Source organism: Carlito syrichta, unplaced genomic scaffold, assembly GCF_000164805.1.
Source record: "Carlito syrichta isolate Samal-C Ts95f unplaced genomic scaffold, Tarsius_syrichta-2.0.1 Scaffold39610, whole genome shotgun sequence".
Classification (NCBI taxonomy): Eukaryota; Metazoa; Chordata; class Mammalia; order Primates; family Tarsiidae; genus Carlito; species Carlito syrichta.
The window spans coordinates 44,627-67,389 of record NW_006983706.1 but is presented as its reverse complement, the minus strand read 5'-3'; the positions used below and the strand labels follow the sequence as shown (position 1 = coordinate 67,389).

Genomic DNA, 22,763 nt, shown 5'->3' with positions numbered 1-22,763 from the left:
GGAGGATCGCTTGAGCCCAGGAGTTGGAGGACGTCGTAAGCCATGATTGTGTCACTGCACTCTAGCCTGTGCAACAGAATGAGACCCTACTCAAAAAATAAAAATAAAAAATAAAAAATAAAAAAAGAAGAAGAAGGAAGGAAGAAATAAAGAAGAAAGAAAAAGAAAGAAAGAAAGAAAGAAAGAAAGAAAGAAAGAAAGAAAGAAAGAAAGAAAGAAAGAAAGAAAGAAAAAGAAAGAAAGGGGAATATCTTCCATTGTACTACAGGGATTCTCAACTGGGAGGGGACAAGATTGACTGAATGTACTTCCCCACTCCTTAATCCCTTCATGGCAGACAACTGACTTACCTGTTTCCCAACAGATGGAATTGATGACATAAATTGTAAGTATTGGGGCAAATATTTGGGGGTAGAAATTAGTAAGTATAAGAAGTACATGTAGGTTCATGATACATGATTTAAAAAACAAAAACCAACAACCAGCTATTTCCTGTGATATTTTATGTACTACATAATAAACCCTTGCTTATAAAACTTTGCCAAATGCTAAATTTTATTCTTCTCCCTTACCATAAACTGCCTATTTATTTGGCAAATGATTGCAAAGAATAAAAAAGGTGTAAAGTAAGAGAAAAATAAAGACTTAAAAAATGTGAGTAATAACTCAGAGCTGGTTAATCAAGATTCTTTCATCATTTGTAAATATACTTAGCTTTATATTTTAAGTGACATTATTTTATTTTGTTTGTGTAAAAAATAATATAGTCAGAGAAAAATTTGCAAATTTATAGAAACACAAAGAAGAAAATAAACATTCCAGTATTTAGAGATAACCAATTCTCCTTTTACTTTTTCCAATCATTTTCTATGCACATGAATGTTCTTACCAAAAAAATTAGTCACATAATATATCCTATTTTATAATCTGCTTTATTCACTTAATATATCATGAGCATTGCTAACTAGTATTCAACAATATCATCTTAACAGCAGCACATTTGAATGTATAATAATCAGCCTTCTATCATGGTATATTTACATTCTTTAAATTTTTTCAGTTTTATGAAAATACTATAAAAAATTTCCACAAGGTAACTCTTTGCTCACAGTCAAAATTATTTTTTTCAAAAAATTCTTAGAAGACGAGTATTTTCTATTTTTTTTTTCTTTTTTTGAAGAATGATGAAAATTTAGATCCTTTACTTTTGAAGTTGAATCTTAAGGACCTCAGGGTTGATGATTTCCTGGGATTCTCCCTAGAAGCTGGGAAGTAGCCCAGGACAAGTTTAACTATTGGTACTTAAAATAACATTGCCCACAGTTTCACTTTCCCTCATAAAATGCTTGTGAGCAACGCAGGCTACTGTTTTTTATGGAAACGTGAATGCTCAGTGAGATTGTTTTACTGAAAGGATAAAGTTCATAGAAATGGTGGGGACCAAACCCAGGTATCCCTGTTCCCATTGTTCTTTCTGAATCTCTCATCAATACTGCTCTTTACATACCAAAGAAAATAAAGAATCCCTCTTCCAGCTTTTAAAAGCGATATAGACTATGAAAAACTGGATCTGGTCCCCTCCAGTTGCCTTTCATAGGAGTATAAATCTCATAGTGTTGGATGGCTTCAGGATGGGACCGCTTACTGGGGTGCGGTAGGACTGAGTCCTGGAAGGGAAAGGAAGTTGAACTACGATGATGACCTCAAAGGTTTGTTTCAACATTAATATTTGATGGGCCTTTCTTTCCTTTCCTTTTATTTGCTTATTTATTTATTTATTGAGTTGGAGTCTCACCCTGTCGCTATTTATTTATTTACTTATTGAGTTGGAGTCTCACTCTGTCGCCCAGGCTGGAGTGGAGTGGCATGCTCACAGCCACTGCAGCCTCGAGCTGCTGAGCTTAAACGATCCTTCCGCCTCAGCCTTCCAAGTAGCTGGAATTACAAGCACGTGCCACCATGTGTGGCTAATTTTTTGATTTATTGTAGAGATGAGGTCTCGCTAAGTTGCCCAGGCTGATCTTGATCCCGTGGGCTCAGACAATTCTCTCACCTCGGCCTCCCAAAGTGCTGGGATTATAGGTATGAGCCACCATGTCTTTCCTTTTAAAAAAAACTTTTGGAATGCATAAGCTATACTCTCAGCTCAGTTACTCAAACTCTAATAGCCTCTGAGTACTATTTTGATGAACGAGGAAGAACCAAGAAATCGCCTTTACCCTGTTGAGTGTATTGAGTGCAGCTGAAGCAGCCACCAGCGCGGGCTCAGCCTTGAGTAGGTCGGCCTCACATTCTCTTTGTTTTTGGGACACTTCAGTCTGGATGGCTGTCACCTAATTAAAGAGAAAAAGCACACAAACCCACATATGAAAATTATTATGTTAGATATCTTTATCAAAAATTGTAGGTTGGCTCAGACGCACTGTTAAATAATTCACTTCTCTATACGTGGAACAGGTGAGAAATTTGTTGTAAAAACAATTTCCCTTCAGGCGTCGTAGGCGTGCAAAGTTTTGTAAATGTACAAAATACACAATGACAAATTCCACCACAAATAAAGTATCAAAATGTTCCTAAAGGCTTTAATTATAAGGTGTCACTAATAACAAAAGCAAGATTGAGTGAGTCTCCTATTCTTCGATTTTCTTTTTCAGAGAGTCCTGGTCAAGTAGAAATTCAAGCTGGTTCAGTTACCTAGGCCACGAAATACTCCTGCTAGAATTCTCTGTCTAAGCTTTGTTAACATTTGCTTAGAAACCATGTTGGCTATTCCTTAAGAACAGATTTGAAGCTCTTTTGTTCAACTGGTTAGAAGATACTCTAGTCTGGATATCTTGGATTGAACGCTTAACTATAGAATTTTAATGAAGTCGCATCACTGCTTGCTCCAAGGATATGGCAAGAAACCACAGATATGGTAAGGGCCCAGATCTGTCTTCAGTAACAGAGCAGTTTGATGCCCATCCTACTATTGTGGGCCCAGTGGTACCTCTTCCCTGTCCAAAGAGGATGCTGCATCAGCCTCTTGACATGGAATATAATACAGATAGTGGGAAACCATGCTGGGAAACTTGAACTAAACCAAAATGTGATGTTGGGTTTTTAAAAAATCTTCCTCTTCATAGGATACCTATAGAATTTGAATGACCAAGAAGATGGAATTTTTAGTCCTCAGCAGAAATTTGAGTTTCAAAGCTGTGGCACTGGGTACCAGGATCTGGTCACTATGGGGTATGGTTCCTATGGTGATGGTGATTGTGGAATATAAAGTGTGAACAAAAGTGTATTTCTTCAGATGTGTTTGGAATGAACAGGTTTAACTATACCATAAAATTAAACACTGCTCACAACAAATTATGTTGTCTACTGCAGCCTTATTAGCAGTAATTACCCTTCTCCTGATTAACCATTATTTTGCTGTATACTGCACCTTTTATGAACATAATTGGTTCGGGGTAGATATGTGGCCTCCTGCTAATATGCACACAGCTACCGTTAATGTAAATAAGAAAACCCTGCATGCTTAATGAGAACTACTCCAAAACTGCAGCCCTCAACACTGCCAGGAATGGACCACAAAAATTCTAAGAATACTGTATTTTCAGGGAGCTAAAGAACACTGCTACAGATGAAAGAGAGTGTATGTGAGTGAGTGAGTTATTACCTCAGGACTATTTATTTTCCATAAGGATATAATGAATCTATAAATGCTATTTGTTACCATTTATAATAGCATCATTTAAAAATCATTTTACATTGGTCATAGATTTTTAGTTCTAGATAAAACGTCAAAGAGTATTTCTTTTAAGTGCTATTTCTATGAGTTTGGGAGTTACTGTTCTGCTCCTTCTGACTCCTTGATTGTTGATGGAGTTTTTCCTTTGGATAATTTTGATAAACAAAGTGATCCTGAACAATAAATAAAAACCCACAAGTACAAGGGAAGAAAATTTTCTCAGTTGGTCAAGTTATTTCTCACTCCCAATACCATTCTCCCAATACTAGAGGAAGGATGATTCTGTATATCTCAGTGACTTGGTAAGCCAAGTGTGCAATTTCTCCTGCATGATGGCTCCTGGGTCATAGTCAGCAAGGGTCAACCTAGAGAAGAGAGAAGAGGAATGTGTGTTTTCCCTCTACACTGTATGTTAAAGCAGGGGTTGGGAGATAGATAGTCCCACCCTTGAGTCCACCAGAAATTCTCTGCCCTCTGCTACAGTCAACAGTTCCTTGCAAATGTTCATAACATTCAGCAGTGATCACAGGGAGAGAATCAAGTCCCAATAACTGCTTGTTATGCACTAAATTGTGTCCACCCAAAATTCATATGTGAAAGCCCTAAACCTGGTACCTCAGAACATGACAATTTCGAGACAGGGTTTTTAAGAGGTGACTGAGCTAAAATGAGGTCATTAGGGTGGATCCTAATTCAATCTGCCTGTGGTATTATAAGAGGAGGAAGTTTGGACACATAAAAAAGATATCAGGAAAGGCTGCCCACAGGAAAGACCACGTGAGGACAGCAAGAAGGCAATCATCTGTAAGCCCCGGAAAGAGGCCTCAAACTTGCCAACACCTTGATCTTGGACTTCCCGCCTCCAGAACTCTGAGAAAATAAATTTCTGTTTTTAAGCCACCTGGTCTGTGGTATTTTGTTATGGAAGCCTCAGCAAACTGATAATGCTGCTCTTACCTGCCGTTAGATTATAAGAAATTCCTGATGATCCTCCAGAACTCCTACCTAGCCACATTTAGAAAAGAAACACACACAAAAACTGACAGTCACTCAAAATCAAGGCGGGTCTTCAGCTTTCAAAGGGATTCTTATCAGCACTTCAATTTAGAAGGCACTCCCACTCATGAGGATTACAGTCCCCTCAAGGGAGGAAGCAGTTTGAATGTGATTAGAGGATTCTTAGGATTTGGAGCTGGTAAGTCAGAGACGAGGAACTAATTTTCATAGGCTTCACAATGCTTGTGTTACTCACAGCCACTGCTGACAATGCCAGTAGTTAAATGGTCCTTGATTATTTTAAAAATTTAAAGCAATGATTTCCAGCTGCTTCTCCACAGGGGTTGTCAAGAGGCACAGCTAGGCAATCTCCAGCCCCCACACTTGTTTAGTCATATCAAACATGACAATGTACTTTGTGAGTTATGCAGCATCACTGTTAAATTCCTGCTCATGTATGAAACCTTGAGATCCCCATTTCATAGAAATTGTCCATATTCAACCCCTTCAATAAGGTGCAGCATGGTATCTAGCACATTGCTGAATATACAACAAATGTGAGCCCATGGCATGGACTCGGGTTAATTTTGAGATTCTGCCCACTTTGATTACAAATATCATTTTCTCATGGCCATCCAATTTTCAGTAGTTCCTTTTACCATCACAGCTCTACGTGATTTTGATCAGAGCACTTATTATCAACTCAAAAGATCCTGTTTCTCAACGTGTTCCTTGTTCCTGTCAGTCTTTTCCATTACAATGTAATTTATATGAGGGCATGTTGCTTGTCAAATATCCTAATAGCCTAGAAAAAAGGCAGGTAAAAAATCAGGTGTTCAATTATAATTTGTTATGTATAATTAAATTCGGCTCCATGGATAAAATGAAAATATTTAGAAATATTTTAATTTCTTGGTAAGGACTAAACATAGAAAAAATAGTATGTGTTTTTGTGTTTGAAGAACTTCACTAAACAATCTGTCAGGTGAGTTCAAATTGGCTAAAATCTCCCCTTCTATGTGGATCTGTCTAAGGAACTCACATGCAAAAATGCAAAAATAACTCTAGAGTACTTGTTATACTTTAAGATCTCCAAAAGTTATCTGTTGTGACAGATTATGATATCATAATTACTAGAACATCACACGTTTGTGTAATGACTGAAAAATAGTTCCTGGGTGAAATTAGCTTATAGTCGGGATATTATGTGTGATACTTAATTACTGAATATCATAATATATTTTAAAGGACACTCCTCACTTATCTGAAAAATCAGTGGAAACATTTATTACCAGAATTAGGAATTATCTACTCACTGGCCATGCTAAAAGTGCCTTGTGAAGTTGAAGAATTTCAAACATGCCATATTTTATTTCTTAAAGCTGTTTTTTTTTGAAGTTTTAATTTTCTTTTTTTCTGTATTTTTAAAAATGTATGTTATTTTAAAGATGTGTGATACAGTTCAGGATTAGGTATACAAGTGGACATGGTATGGGTAAAATTTGAGCCACCCTTTGGTCCCTACCTTGCCTGGTAGAGTTTTAATTTTCAATTTACTTCTCTTTAGTTGTGTTCAAGATAAAGAAAATCATGTCAATACACATCAGTAAAGAAAGAAAAAATAGGCTGCCAGGCAAGATGGTGACGGGACAGTTTGGACTGTGAGAGTCTCTGCAAAAGCAAGTGTCCATAAAGGTTCTTTGCATGAGTGGGTGTGTGCCAGTGGGTGAGTGAAAGTTTGTCTGAGGGGAGACTCAGGTTCATGCACCCAGGGCTCTCTGGAGGTTACTGCAACCCACCGCCACCCTGAGATTGGAGCCTCTGGTGCACAAGATCATCTGTTGTTCTCGGGGCTCTCTTGAGAGAAGGCAGCAGAGAACAGCTGCCCCTCACCACCTGAGACCCAGCCCACACCATCACCTGCAGCAGCAGTCCGGGCACAAGCAGGAGGAACAATGGAGAAGGCAGGTCATGGAAATCTGGAATAAAGCTCCAATGCCAGTGATGAGATGCTGATGAGTGCCATCTTCTCAGTCCTGGGACCAGGCAGAGACTTGCATTGTCCCTCCCAGCTCTGCCCAGCCTCCATCTTGGTACCCAGAGATTAATCTCTCATCAGATTTGGAGAAACAGACATCCCTCCCCCATGCTCTTGCAATAGGCAAGGACATGTCCAATCTGAGTGGGAGACTTGACAGCAGCAGTGAGTAGGGTGAGTCTGGATCTGATCCATCCTCCTCCCACAGTAGTCTGTGGGGCATCTGACCCACAATGAGAGCAACCCTACCTGCCTGTGCTGAGAGAAGAGGGGAGGGGCTGGATACCAGAGCTGCTCCCTAAGATGGAGGTGGCAGCAAGAACCTGGAGTTACAGAAATGGCCAAAGAGTGAGGAGTTTTTTTTCTTCTTGTTTGTTTTTTGTTTTAGTTTTGCTTTTTTTCTTCTCTTTCTTTCTGTTTTTGTTAATGTTTTTGCACTTGCTTTGTTTCTGTTATTTTAGTGGTTTTTTTTTTTTTAGATTTTCTGTTTGTGTATAGGTATTTTTAAAGGAGAGTACACCAACAGGGCATCTTTGTTTGTTTGTATGACTGTCTGTATGTTTTTGCTTTTTTGTTTTTTCCTGTCTTTGTTTGTTGCTCTGTTAATTTGTTAGTTGTTACACCTGCCAGTTTTTTTCTTCTATTTTTCTCTCTCCATCTTCCTTTCATTTTCCTCTGTCCTTTTTCCATTCTTTTTCCTTTTCTTATCTCATTTTGCTTTCAGGGGGCAAACAGACATCCCAACTTCATGGACAGATTGTAAGGCAATGGGAAGTGGATTCTAGGGGTCCACACACCTGTCAGTAGATACTGGGATCTGCATCACAGCTTCTGAATCACAGCTCCTCCTTTAATTAAATCTCAAAACTGCAAAAAGCACAGGCCTCCATCCCCAATCCAGCTTCAGAATTGAACAAAGTCAGAGGATCTACATAAGGAAGAATAGGAGACTGAGCAAACAGAAATAAAAGTTATCCCTCCATCACTGAACAGAAGAATTAAAGAAGAGGTTAAACAAAGGGGGGGGGGGGGGGAGGAAAACCTACACAAATGAAGGAAAACCAAAGGAAGAATATGACTCTCACACAGACACCTGGGAGGTCAGCCAGTAAGAATAAAGACTTCGGAATTCAAAAAATGAAGAGCCCTAAGAATGGCTTGTCTCCAACCACAAACCCAGATATCAAGATATTAATAGAGAGAATAAATAGAAACGAAGAGAGACAAAAAGAAAGAATGAAAGAGTTGATAACTGAGATAACAACAATAAAGAATACAATGAATGAAATAAATAACAAACTGATAAGCATTAGCTAAGCAGAAGAAAGAATCTCAGAGCTTGAGGACCAAAATATGGAACTAACCCAAACTGTTAAAAACAGAAAAAACACAGAACAAAACCTCTGAGAGATGAGTGATTATTTCAGTAGATCAAAACTAAGATTAATTGGAATCCCTGAAGCAGATAGAGAGACAGAGACCACCCTGGAACAAACAGTCCATGAAATTATCCAAGAAAATTTCCCTTATCTCATCAGTGACGTGATCATTCAAACACAAGAGATTCAGAAAACCCTTGCAAGACAACAAATGAGAAGATTCCTAGACACATAGTAATTTGCCTACACAAAGTAGGTATAAAAGAAAAAATCCTAAAGGCAGCAAGAGAGAAAGGCTGGACAACCTACTGGGGAAGACTACTTAGACAGCAGCAAACCTATCTACAGAAACACTTCAGGCTAGGAGAGCTTGGAGCCCAATCTTCAAAGTTCTCAAAGATAAACAATTTCAACCAAGAATTACCTACCCAGTTAAGCTAAGTTTCATCAGTGATGGAGACTTAAAATCCCTCCCAGACATTCAATCCCTAAGAGTTTATGCTGCCTCCAGATCAACTCTACAAGAAACACTTAAAAAGTATTAAATACAGAAGAAAAGAAAAAAAGAACATCAACGTCCTTACCAAGAATGCAGGAAAAAAATTGAAAACACACATGAATCAATCCAAAAGTCAAAAGAAAGACAACAAACAAATAAACCAACAGCAGCAACAACAACAAATTCTATAAGAACCTCATGACAGGGATAAACTCTTAAATCTCAATAATTAGCCTGAATGTGAATGGACTAAATGCACCATTGAAAAGACATAGAATGGCAAATTGGATAAAATATCTTAAGACAACAATATATTGTCTCCAAGAGACTCATCTCACCAGAAAGGACACTCATAGACTCAAAGTAAGAGGATAGGAAACAAAATTTCAGGTGAACAGAACACAAAAGAAAGCAGGAGACATGATCTTAATATCATACAAAATACCCTGTAAGCTATCAAAAATTTTAAAAGATACAGAAGGTTACTATATAGTGAAAAAAGGTTCAATCCATCAACAGGAAATATCCATCCTAAACACTTATGCACCCAACATAGGAGCACCAACTTTCATAAAGCAACTTCTAGGTAAACTAAAAAAAGATATTGACTCTAACACTATCACAGCTGGGGACTTAAACACCCCACTAACAACCCTAGACAGATCATCAAGACAAAAAGTCAACAAGGACATCTGGAACCTCAATGTGACATTTGACCAAATGGTCTTCATCGATACCTACAGAACGCTCCACCCAACAACCATGGAATATACATTCTACTCATAACCACATGGAACTTACTGTAAGATTGATCACATCCTTGGCCATAAATGAAGCATAAACAAATTCCATAAGATTGAAATACTGCCACACACCTTCTCAGATCACAGTGGAATAAAAATAAATATCAACACCAACAAAGTTCCCCCCAAACCCACAAAGATATGGACACTAAACAGCATGATGCTGAACAACTTCTGGGTCAACACGGAAAAAAACAGAGATTAAAAGATACCTGGAAACAAATGAAAATGAAGAAACTTCTTACCAAAATCTCTGGGATGCCATGAAAGCAGTGATAAGAGGGGAATTCATATCTCTATGAACACACATGAAGAAAATGGAAAAATCACAAGTTAACAGCTTAACAAATCACCTGAGGAAGCTGGAAAAGCAAGATCACCAAAACCCTAACTTCAGCAGAAGAAGCCAGATCACCAAAATAAAAGCCCAAATTCAGGACATAGAAGACAAAAATATAATACAAAATATCAATGAAACCAAAAGCTGGTTTTTTGAAAGGATAAATAAGATTGATGGACCCTTAGCTAGACTGACGAAGAAAAAGCCCAATAAACACAATCACAAATGCAAAAGATGAAGTTACAACTGACCTCGAAGAAATACAAAAGGTTATCAGAGATTACTAGGTACACCTGTATGGAAACAAACTCAAAAACCTAAGTGAAATGGAGGATTTTCTGTCCCTTTTTTTTTTTTTTTTGAGTTCGGGTCTCACTGGAGTGCAGTGGCACACTCATGGCCACCCCAGCATCAACCTGCATCAAAGCTCTGGTGATCCTTCTGCATCAGCCTTCCAAGTAGCCAGAACTACAGGCATGTGCTACCATGCCTGGTTGATTTTTTTTTTAATTGTAGAGTTGAGGTTGTGTCAAATTGCCTGGGCTGGTCTCAAACCAGATGGCACAGGCGATTCATTTGCTTCAACCTCCCAAAGTGCTGGGATTACAGGCTGAGCCATGGAGCCCAGCCAGGACTTTTTAACATCACACAACCTCTCCAGGTTGAAACAAGAAGAAATCGAAACCCTAAACAGACCAATAACAATCCAGGAAATTGACTATGTCACAAGAAAACTACTACAAAAAAAGTCCCAGACCAGATGGCTTTCCAGCAGAATTCTACAAAACATACAAAGAGGAGCTGATACCAATCCTACTGAAAATATTCCAGGCAATCAAGAAAGATGGAATTCTCCACAAATCATTTTATGAAGCTAACATCACATTGATACCCAAACTAGGTAAAGATTCAACACAGAAAGAGAACTACAGGCCAGAATCCTTGATGAACATAGATGCTAAAATGTTCAACAAGATTCTAGCAAACCAGATTCAACAAGACATCTCAAAAAGTATCCACCATGACCAAATAGGTTTTATCACCAGGGTGCAGGGCTGGTCCAACATTCGCAAGACCATAAACATAATTAAATACATCAATAGATATAAAGACAAAAACCACATGATTATATCATTAGATGTGGAAAAAACTTTTGATAAAATCCAGCAATGCTGCTTGATAAAAATCCTCTTACATCTAGGCATAGACGGAACATAGCACAAAATAGTAAGAGTCATTTACAAGGAACTCACAGCCAGCAACTGCTAAACAGACAGAAGTTGGAACCATTTCCCCTGAAAACTGGGACAAGATAAGGATACCCACTCTCACCTCTACTGTTCAACATAGTATTGGAAGTCCTAGCTAGAGCAATCAGAAAAGAGAAGGCGATCAGGGGTATCCAAATAGGAAAAGAGGAAGTTAAGTTATCCCTCTTTGCAGACGACATGATTCTATACCTTGAAAATCCAAGAGAATTTGTCAAAAAGCTCTTTTCACTAATAAAGAACTTTGGCAAAGTCTCAGGGTATGAAATAAGTGTGCAGAAGTCAGTCGCATTCCTATACACCAACAATAAACAAACAGAAACCCAAATAAAAAGCACAATCCCCTTCACAATAGCTACAAAAAAATGAAATACCTTGGCATCTTCCCGACCAGAGAAGTCAAAGATCATTACAATGAAAACTACAAAACACTGCTCAAATAAATCAAAGATGACACAAACAAATGGAAAAATATTTCATGCTCATGAATTGGAAGAATCAGCATTGTTAAAATATCCATCCTAATCAAGGCAATCTACAGATTTAACAAAATACCCACTACATTACCGGCAGCATTTTTCTCAGATCTGGAAAGGGCAATACAGGAATTACTATGGAAACATGAACAACCACAAATAACCAAAACAATCCTCAGCAAAAAACAAAAACAAAAACAAAAAAGCAGGAGACATCATGCTCCCATACTTTAAGTTTTATTACAAAGCTACAATAATCAAAACAGCCTGTTATTGGTACAGGAACAGAGATATAGACCAATGGAACAGGATAGAGATTCCAGAAGCCAAATCTCAATTTCTTAACTAACTCATCTTCAACAAGGCCTCCACCACCACCCACTGGGGAGAGGAGAACATATTCAGTAAATGGTGCCGGGAAAACTGGCTGACCATATGCAAAAGATTAAAATAAGACCTCTACTTATCGCCATACACAAAAATCAATTCTAAATGGATCAAAGACCTAAACAGAAAACCTCAAACTATAAGAATCTTGGAAACTGCAGGAGATACCCTTATGAAAATTGGAACTGGCAACCAATTCCTGATCAAAACTCCAACTGCCCATGCCATAAGAGATAAGATAGACAAGTGGAACCGCATCAAACTGACAAGCTTCTGCAAAGCCAAAGATACCATTGAGAGAGCAGGGAAACAGCCCATAGACTGGGAAAAAATATTTACCAACTGTATGTCTGACAAAGGCCTAACATCTAGGATCTACAAGGAACTGAAATGTGCAAAAAAGAAAAAAACTAACAGTCCCATTACAAAGTGGTAAAAGATATGAATAGACACTTCTCAGCAGAAGACATACAAACAGCCAACAGGTACATTAAAAAATGCTCAACCTCGCTAGTCATCAAAAAAAATGTAAATTAAAACCACACTGAGATACCACCCTACTCCAGTCAGAATGGTCATCATCAATAACGCAAAAATCAACAGATGCTGGAGAGGATGTGGGGAAAAGGAAACACTTCTACACTGTCGGTGGGAGTGTAAACTATTAGAACCTCTTTGGAAAACAGTTTGGTGATTCCTAAAAGATTTAAAAATCAACCTTCCATTCGACCCTGCAATCCCCCTGTTGGGATTATACCCAGAGGAACTCAAATCACTCTATGAAAAAGATACCTGCACATGCATGTTTATTGCAGCATTAGTCACAATAGCAAAAACATGGAACCAGATGTGCTGCCCATCAAAAACAATGGAATAAAAAAAAAATGTACATATACGCGATGGAATACTACATGGCCATAAAGGACAAATTATGAACTTTGTAGCAACTTGGATGGACTCAGAGGCTATAATACTGAGTGATCTATCACAGAAACAAAGAACGGAGTATCACATGTTCTCACTCATAAGCAGACCTTGAACAACTATCATAATACTGTAAGAAAGGGATTGGCGGTAGTGGGAAACTGCCAGTGGCAGGGTCACACCTCATCAACAAGGTTTTCTGTATAATGAACATTTGTATACCTAACCCTGAATTGTACTCCACATATTTAAGATAAATAAGAAAAAAAGGAAGGAAGGAAGGAAGGAAGGAAAGAAGGAAGGAAGAAAGGAAGGAAGGAAGGAAGGAAGAAAGAAAGAGAAAGAGAGAGAGAGAAAGAAAGAAAGGAAGGAAGGAAGGAAGAAAGAAAGGAAGAAAGGAAGAAAGAAAGCTCAGTTCTTTATGAGTGATTAGCAACACCACAGGAAAAACTCCAAATTTTCAGGTATCCTAAAATACAAGATTAATGGCATTATGGTTTCTGATTCAATGAGAGTGTTAATGATTTACACTTTTTTACTAATTAGGTCCTGATCATAATTTTTTATCTAAAATGAGAAACTTGTACCTCACAGATACATATTTATTCCATTTTTAAAACAAATATTTATTATCTCTTTACCATGTTATTTTTTGGGAAATTAAATACATTATCTTCCATTTGTAGCTGAAGTTTTAGTAAAAGACGACGATAAAATACGAGTTGTATTTATTTCAGAATTGATGGAAACCTCAGTAGAAAGAAAGCAGACTCTATAGAATCGTAAAAGTAATTATTTCCAACAATAAAACATAATACAGAATGCCAGGGCCTCCATCAAATCAAAAAGAATAAATTTAGCTTAGGGCTGAATAATAAACTCCAGTTGTGTTATTAAAATGCAAAATTCGAAAACCATCTTGCAAAGTGAAGGAATGGGCTTTGTTAACAATTGAGTTGTTCAATTTGCCTAAAAACTGGAAACCTTTAGAAACCTCCGAGGTGACTTCCTGACCTTTACTGTATTACAAATAGGCCTGATGTTCAAGATCCACATCCATTATATGCTTGAATGAGCTCAGTATTTATTGTTCTTTCATATCATTAAAAGAGCTAAAAGGTTGGGCAAATGCATAATGTAAAGAAAGGTCAAGTGGTAATCATGGTGTGAAATGCTGTTACATGTGTAACTATAATAATTCCTTAGACTTTATGCTCCCTGGAGAGGAAGTTGTTCAAAATTGTTCACCTACAAAGGTTTATTTTGTGCTAAATATAGCTCAGCACTCAAATGGCGGAATGAGCCTGACCTTTTGCTCCTCAGCGTCAGCGATGGCCTTTTCCTGGCTCACTTTCTCCGTCTGCAGCCCGATCTTTGTGATCAGAGCTTCTGCATCATGATTTCTCAGCTGCAACTCAGCTTCTTGAGAGGCGAGTCTAGTTTTTAGATTTCCCACCTAAAGGAAAAAATTATTCTTCTGACGTCACTTGCATTGGCAACAATAAATTCCAGTTACAGCTTATTGTTGAGAATGAACTCAGGGTTCCCTAACAATTTGTGTCTTGCATGTATTTCTACCCTGATTTCACTGTAGTTTCACTTGCAAAAATGTGGCCCCATTTTATTTTGCACATGAGAATGAACAAACCACGTTTTCTCGTAATTTTGTGGGAAACAGAATTAATTTGTGTCAGTACCAACTAGAGAAATCTCTCTTCCTTACTTAATCTGTGCCTCCAGGGAAATTCCAACAGAGGTATCTATCTGAGCACATGCCACTCCACATCCCTAGGCAGCTCCTGCTCAAGGCAGCAGAGGTCACAGGAAGATAGCCGCAGTGACAAACTAGAAGAAGCATGCTTTACACTCTCCAATAGAAGATTGCTGGAGGTTTCGGGTAAGTTGAAGACAAGACTATTCCTTGTCTGTCTGCAGATTAATTGTTTGCATATCAAAATGCAACCTCTTCCCATAAAATACGAAACAGCTCTCTTGATTTTTTTCACCTCATATAACGTTTAATTTATGTGTATGATTGTGCAGCTAACCCAACACTCAACTCAATACCCACTCAGAAGGGCTAACTACATGTGCTTTGTGGAGTATCAGTATGGTGTGGCCAAAAGCCCAGCGAGCGTCATAAAAGTATATATCTCTTATCTGTCCAATACTAAGTAACCTCATTCAGCTCTTACGGGACTCAGACTTCTAAGTCATCAAAAAATTCATCTACTAAGAAAGGATGATTCTGTTCATTTTTTAAACTGGAATCTCATTAGATCTAGAAGGTACCACTAGGTCTCTAAGTTTGAAAATCATGTAAGTTAAAGGAGAAAGAAGTGCTAGAGAGAAAAACAGGACTCAGTTCTCAGAAATATCTGAAAGCATTTTTATATATCATAATAATTAACTCTCCATTCCATTTATTTTCCAGAAGTATAAACATTACTGTTTTTAAAAATCGGAGATGCAAACAACAGTTATAACCATCTATTTTGACTCAATTGCTAAAGACATTTCAGTAGTTTCATCTTGTGGAACATCCCATTATTACATCCAAGTAATCATGTAATTCTCACCCAACACAGTTTATTTACACTCTACTTAAAGCACACGATTACTGCTATGGCTGCTATTTGTACTATTATAATTTAAGCTAAGACTGATTGCTTAGCCTCTTTATGAATTCAGGGTAACTTTACACAGTGACATTTGCTTTTCTGTTCTTTTTAGCCAATAGAAATTGGTCTTAATGTTTGGTCAGAGTCAAAAGAATCATCCATTAGGAAAATACAGGTAAAACTACCATATCATTACACACCATATTTTAGAATAGTGTGTGTAGGCTATTTATTATAGAATGGTTAAAATAAAAATTAGTGATAACACCAAATTCTAGCAAAAAAGCTGAGGAACTGGATCTCTCATACATTACTAGCAGTAATATATAATGTCACAGCTATTATGGAAAAAAATTTGCCAGTTTTTTATAAATGTAAACATACAATTACCATACAGCCCAGTAATTTCACTTTCAGTCCCTTATCCCAGGAAAATGAATTTATGTTCACACAAAAACCTATACATGAATGTTCGTAACATCTGTAATAGCCAAAACCCAGAAATAACCCAGATGTCTTCAATGACTGAATATGGTACATTCGCACTGTGGAACACTACTCAACAATAAAAAGTGACAAATTATTGATACACCCAATACCTTGGATAGCTCTGTAGGGAATTATGCTGTGTGAAAAAATCCAGTGTGGTTCCATTTATATAGCATTCTTGAAATGACAAAATTCTAGAAATGGAAACTAGATTAGTGATGACCAGGGATTATTCAGATGATGGGAAGGAAGGGAAGGAGGTGAATGTGGTTATCCAATAGCAGCATAAAGGTCTTTGTGTAGATGGAACTGTTATGTGACTTGATTGTGGTGGTGAGTACCTACTCCTATAAGTATGCAGCTTTAACTGCATGAAACCTAACACACACACACACACATGAGTACAAGTAAAACTGGAAATGTGCATAAGGTCTGTGGATTGTACCAATGCCACTTTCCCGGCTGTGACATTGTACCACAGTTATGCATGATGCTACTACCACTGGAGCTATAAGATGCGACCTGGACCTCGCTGTACTATGTTTTGCAATGTCCTTTGAATCTATAGTTATTTCAAAATAAAAATAAAGCAAAAGACTAAAGAGTATCATCCAAGAGACTAGGAGGAAACTGTTGTTTCAAGTCCTAATTTCAGTTTCTAAGAAAGCTGTTAGCTCTGAAACAGTCAAAGTGACTCAAGTCTTGAAAGTGAAGCTTTATCTATGAAGAAAGGTCACCGCAGCTACCTGTGATGTCCTAAGCTGACATCTAGAGAGAGAGGGGATTATTTGGCTATTCAGGGAGTTTCCAGCTTTGTTGTAAAGCAGGACCACTGCTAAGGTTTTCAAATGGACACTCTGCTTGTGGAATTGCTTAAGATAGACCTGTAGGGAACACATGCTCCAATACGGAGGTATTATGCCTCCCCCACACCTGATCTTACACTTGTAAACCTCTCCAGTTCTCCACATAGGAGACCACACTTCCATTTCATAATACATTTATTTCTAAAATTATCAAGGAGCTAGTAAATATTCCAACCTCTTTGGACATTAAGAGCATCCCATGCACAAATACCTAATGAAAAAAATCCCTTACAGTCTTTCAATCAAGACTTCCTGTTTCATCACAGAAATTCTGCCTATTGTTTTTAGCTGAGGGCGAATAGAGAGTGCTCCCCTCCTCCTCCCCAGCTCGGGACTTGGTGGACACAGTACATTGGCTTTCCCTTCTTTTTCCTCTCCCACATCCTCCTGGTTCATCAGTACATATCTGTGATAATGATTAAGAAACCACAGACTCTCTCCCTCTCTTTTTCCCCAGGGCTGAGATGCTGACACCACCGGAATGGTTCAGGATTCCACTCCACTTGCCTTTAACTCTGTCACTTGGGAAGATAACTCTTGAAGCATGGCAGAGACATTTTTTTTTTCCTTTGCCAAGTGCTGTCCTACCAGTACTGAAAGCTCAGTTTGGGTGACAACACTGTCATGTCCTGATTGTGGGCAAAGTCAATAGGTTCACTTAGGGACATCATTCAGAGGGATATAAATGCTCTGAGACAGAGTTTCTTCCTTGTATATTCTTTTAGTTCTGCAGGACCCCTAGGAAAATCTTTACTTGAAAAAGGGGTCTTCGTTTAAGTGAGAAGGAAGAGGACACACAGGTGAGGGGAGAAGGGATTGGGGCAAAGAGAAGAAAATAAGATAAGGTGTAATATAAAAAGGAAGATTTAAGAAAGTCATTCTTTGAGAGGGAAGGAAAAGAGGCACAAATATGGCTATGCTCTTTGAAGTCTTCCCAGAAACCACTCTTCACATCGCTTGATCCCAACTATCCTGGAAACCTCCTCAGTCTGTCTTCTCACTGCTCAGTACAGATCACAATGTTTCACCAAATGGCCAGTCTTGGTGGGAAAGAGGCAACTGGTGTTTTTGCCAACAGAATGATTGAAGGCCAGAGAGCCCTTCAGAGGGAAAAGGTACCAATGAATGTCCCACCCATGAGGCCTTGACTTATTTATAGCCTAGCTAGAGATGGACCACCCAGTGTGCTTGGGGAAAACACTGGCCCAAACCCTTGAAAAGTACCTGAGAGTTTGACCTGATGACAATATTCTGAGAAGACTGCCTTATGTCTGGTCTTGAGATGATCACCAGTGAGAATTTTTTTTACAACTCTAGGACCTGGCTGGCTCACAGAAAGACTGGGTTACCCTCCAAAGTCTCCAGTCTCTCATTCTAATCTCTTATTACCAGTCATAGAGAGGCAGCATGGTACCATGGATGACACCTGAGCATTAGAGCAATACAGATCTGGGTTCACACCCCAACCTCACTGGCTTGCTGGCCATACACTTTTGGGCTCAAGTGGTCTTCTAGTCTCAGTCTTCTGAGTAGCTGGGATGACAGGCACATACCACCATGCCCTGCTAATTTAAAAAAAAAATTTGTAGAGATGGGTCCTTGCTATGTTGCCCAGGCTAGTCTTAAATGCTTAAACTCCAGGGCTCAAGTGATCCTCCCACCTCAGCCTCCCAAAGTGCTGAGATTAAAGGCATGAGTCACCATACCTCACCCTTATTATTATTATTTTTACACAATGAAATGAGTTGAATGTGTATAGACTCACACATGATTAACATCCTGTGCAAATTTTCTCCTGATATAATCCTGCAAGTTAGAGACACAGTCCTCTGAGGTCTTATGACAGGACAAAGGCAATACTGGGCACTTCTGTCTGGTGGATAAAAGGGGCAGACCAGTCACCAAGGTGGGAGAAAACTACTCTACTTTGGGGCCTTGCTACAGCCTTCAGGCAGGGAATGATGCCTTCATTGGAGGGTGAGAATCTGAGACCAAAAGGGATATTGGTTCAATTCTTAGATGATAAAATTCATGATGATGGGCCCCCTACACAAAAGAAGACAGAGATAAGAGAGGGGAATAATCTGCTGTCTGCTCCCTCCAACACCCCACACTGCCCTGCATGGAGTCAGGCCAGGAAGAAGCGGTACCTCCCCATACCAGCTGTTACAGAATAACTGACCAATCCCTTCCTAGGCTTAGGAAAGCAGTAACAGTGTGCTCTCTGTGTCATCAAACTGTACATTTTATCAGTCAGCATTTTATACAAATGGGTTAAGTAGTGCATCAAAAGGAAATATATTTTTCTATTAAAGAGCAGAAATTTCACTCAGTAATAGCACATTCTAGTCATACCTGAGAGGCAGTGGTTTTTAGCTTCTGGATGCCATTCATCAAGTGCTCTTTCTTCTGAGATACATCATTTTGCTTCTTCTTCAACAGGTTCTTGAACAGTGATATTTGTTCTAGAAAACTCTTTGGGGTGGTATAGTTGTGTCTTCTCTCATTCTGGTAATACCTGGTGCTCATTTCATTTACAGTGGTGTGAACATGGGCCATGAAAAGGCTAATGGAATCTTTGTACAGCGGCTGAAAACATAAACATTGCTATTCATATGAAATCCTCTCAAGTTAAAAATACTATTTCAAAAAATAAAAAAAACCCAACAAAATTATATAATTTTCCCCCTAAAAGCCAGTACAGTTTATAGTAGAATTTAGAAAAATTTACTTCATCTTTAAGAGATCTCCCACAGGATTAGAGAGATTACAAAAAAGCACTCAGCTTTTCTAACCCTCATCTTGCTGAGAAGAACAAAGGATTTTTCTGTGTTCCACACACCAAACCTAATGGCCAACACAGAATACTAGCATGGCTCTTCACAACTTGGTTTTCATCTACAAGTACGAAAGAAAAAGAGAAGACATTGAGACATACTATGCTGAGAAATTTTTTTGGCTGTTGCTTTCAAACTAAACTTTAGACAAAAAGAAGCAGTGACCTTGTAAAGTCATTGGGAAAAAAAGCTGAAACTTAGAAACTTACAATTTTTGGAACCTATGTACGAACAAACTGGACAGGTAGGGTATAAATATCACTGCATCTGGGAGGAAAAATATCATGATAATTTCTATTCTCATTTGGAAAAAAAAAACCCACAAAAACAAACAAGTCTCCTTCACAGATTGACTGGAGAACCCCCCTCCCCCCACTACACATTCTTTCCACTTGTCCTCTATGACTTCTGAAGTAGTTAACTTTTTAATTTGTGGAGTCACATCTCCCTCATTTTAATGATTATTTATTGCATTCTGTACAAGATGAACCAGGTTCAATTAATCAAGGGAAGCCTAAAAATCAATTAATATGAATTAAATGAGCTACACCAACTCTTAGGAAAGTCACACATAATTTACCAAAGTGTTGTCAATAATGCTCAGACATCTTTGGGAAAATTGTGCACAAGTGACTGGTGATGCAGTTAAACGTTTCAAACCTGCAACATTAATATTACAACCAGAGGTGCGAGGAGAGACAGGCCAGTTCTTGCTGGTGAAAAACAACTGCTCCTGAACAGTGTCTTGAAGCACCTAGCTTTCCAACGGCATGGCACATTCCTGAGTGGTTTTAAAATATGTATGTATTGAATTGTACTGCATATTAAAAATCCACTCACTGGTAACCAAAAAATAATGTGTTTTTTAAAGCAAAAGTGATATAAAGCCTGAATATTCTTGGTTCTTTGTGCACCCCAGACACATATATGTTACCAAATAGTGGACTCAGAAACAAAAAATTTGTGCTGGGTGCAGTGACTCACACCTGTAATCCCAGCACTGAGGGAAGTCAGTATAAGAGGATTTCTTGAGTCCAGAAGTTCAAGACCAGCCTGGGCAACACAGCAGGACCTCATCTCTACAAAAAAAATTTAATAAATTAACTGGGTATAGTGGTGTACGCCTGTAGTCCCAACTACTCGGGAGGCTGAGGAGGAAGAATCTCCTGAGCCCTGGAGGTGAAGGCTGTGGTGAGCCGTGATTGTGCCTCTGTACTTCAGCCTAGGCAATAGAGTAAGGCTCAAAAAAAAAAAAAGAAAAAGAAAAAATTTATAAGGAAGTTTATGTAAATTTCATATAAATCATAGTCTCTTGGGGACTTTATTTTTTAAAGAATCTGACTTCAGTACAAACATGAACAGAAATTCACTCCTGTCCTTCTTGTTGTAATGGGAACTAAAAGTGCACACATACCTTTCTACAATCTAGATAAATACTTCCCAGCAAAGAGCAATCTCCTCACAGGAAAAAAACAAAAACAAAAAAACAAACCAACACCCTGGCCTTGGCCCAATCATGATCCTATGAGGAGGCTCCTTGGAGGCACTGCAAGCTCTCTTTAACGACAATTTCATTTGTAAATCAGTGATGGAAGAAGTGGTTTCCGGTAGAGCTGGAAGTGGCCCGAGACAACTTGTCTCAATGGGGCAAAATAACTATTGTTATGGGGCTTAACAAAATGGCACAGCATGGGAGACTCGGGAGCCAGGGAGCAGCTGGTTGTAATTCACACTGTTTTTCAGAAAACTCTAATCGTTCCAGAACAGACCTCTTTGATGACTGGTCTTCCCTGCATTCTCAATTTGTCACTTTCTCTTATGATAAGGTCAGTAGTGACAGCACTTCCTGACATTAACAGCTGTGGCTTTTAAAAGGGTCATTGTAGAACTACTAATTGCAGTAATTTCATTAGCATAAATTATTTATTCTGCCATTCATTTATCTCCAGTTCTTTTGGGGTGGGGGGAGAATGGGAGGAGACACTGCTGTTGCTGCCACAGTGAGGGAACGCAATGCTGTGTTTTTCACTTTGAGATTTGGTCCCTTAATGAAAACCAGTTTATGACCATGTGTAGTTATTTAGCAGCCAATCCTGGTGGAGGCAAAAATAAAAATAAGCGGAGTGCCAGTAAGTATCAAATGGTGACATACCCAAGGTGTTCCCCTAAGATGCTTGGGAAGAAGGACGTTATCTATCTCCAACATGTGATCAAACAGAAACTGCTTTTCCTTACATTAAGAAAACATGTTTAATTTCTGCTCTCTCAGCTGGCTTACTGTTAACACACACACACACACACACACACACACAAACATAAACAAATCGCTACTGTTCACTGTGACAGTTCTCAGGCAGTAGCAGTCTCCGCCACGCCAAGGACTCCAGCCACCTGGCGCTTCAAGCAAGCGCCCAGTATGTCCGCCTTGTTGAAAATGCCAGACAGCAGAGATGGATGTAAACCAATACCCAGAGACCAGCACTACACCAAAATATCTTTTTTTGTTTTATGAGGTGAGTTCTCACTCTGTCGCCCAGGCTGGAGTGCAATGGTATGATCACAATGATTATGGCTCACCACAGTCTCTACCTCCTGGGCTCAGGTGATCCTTCTGCTTTATCCTCCCAAGTAGCTGGGACTGCAAGTGTGCACCACCATGCCTGGCTACTTTTTTTTTTTTTTTTTTTTGAGTTGGAGTTTCACTCTGTTGCCCAGGCTGGAGTGCAGTAGCACACTCACAGCCACCACAGCCTTGAACTGCGGAGCTCAGGAGATCCTTCCACCTAAGCCTTTCAGCTAGAACTACAGGCATGTGCCACCATGCCCAGCTAAATTTTTTTTTTATTTTATTTTTTATTTATTTATTGTAGAGATGAGGTTTTGCAAAGTTGCCCAGGCTGGTCTCAAACCCCTGGGCTCAGGCAATCCTCTCACCTCTGCCTCCTAAAGTGCTGGGATTATAGGTATGAGCCATCACGGCTGGCTACTTTAACATTTTGTTTTTGTAGGGGGGTGGCTTTGCTATGTTGTTTTCTCTCAAACTCCTAGACTTAAGCAACCTTCCTGCCTTGGCTTCCCAAAGTGGTGAGACTACAGGTGTGAGT

The 22,763-nt window shown here is 38.8% G+C and overlaps 1 protein-coding gene across 1 annotated transcript in view; it reads right to left on the bottom strand.

Moving 5' to 3' along the window:
• Window positions 1-22,763, bottom strand: part of DNAH11 (dynein axonemal heavy chain 11) — a 194,522-nt gene that overhangs the window by 132,504 nt on the left and 39,255 nt on the right. The window contains exons 11-13 of the mRNA XM_008047908.2: window positions 19,178-19,411; window positions 14,156-14,302; window positions 2,220-2,333 (exon numbers count right to left, since the gene is read on the bottom strand). Coding sequence (XP_008046099.2) covers window positions 2,220-2,333; window positions 14,156-14,302; window positions 19,178-19,411 — 495 coding nt within the window. The remainder of the gene's footprint in view (window positions 1-2,219; window positions 2,334-14,155; window positions 14,303-19,177; window positions 19,412-22,763) is intronic.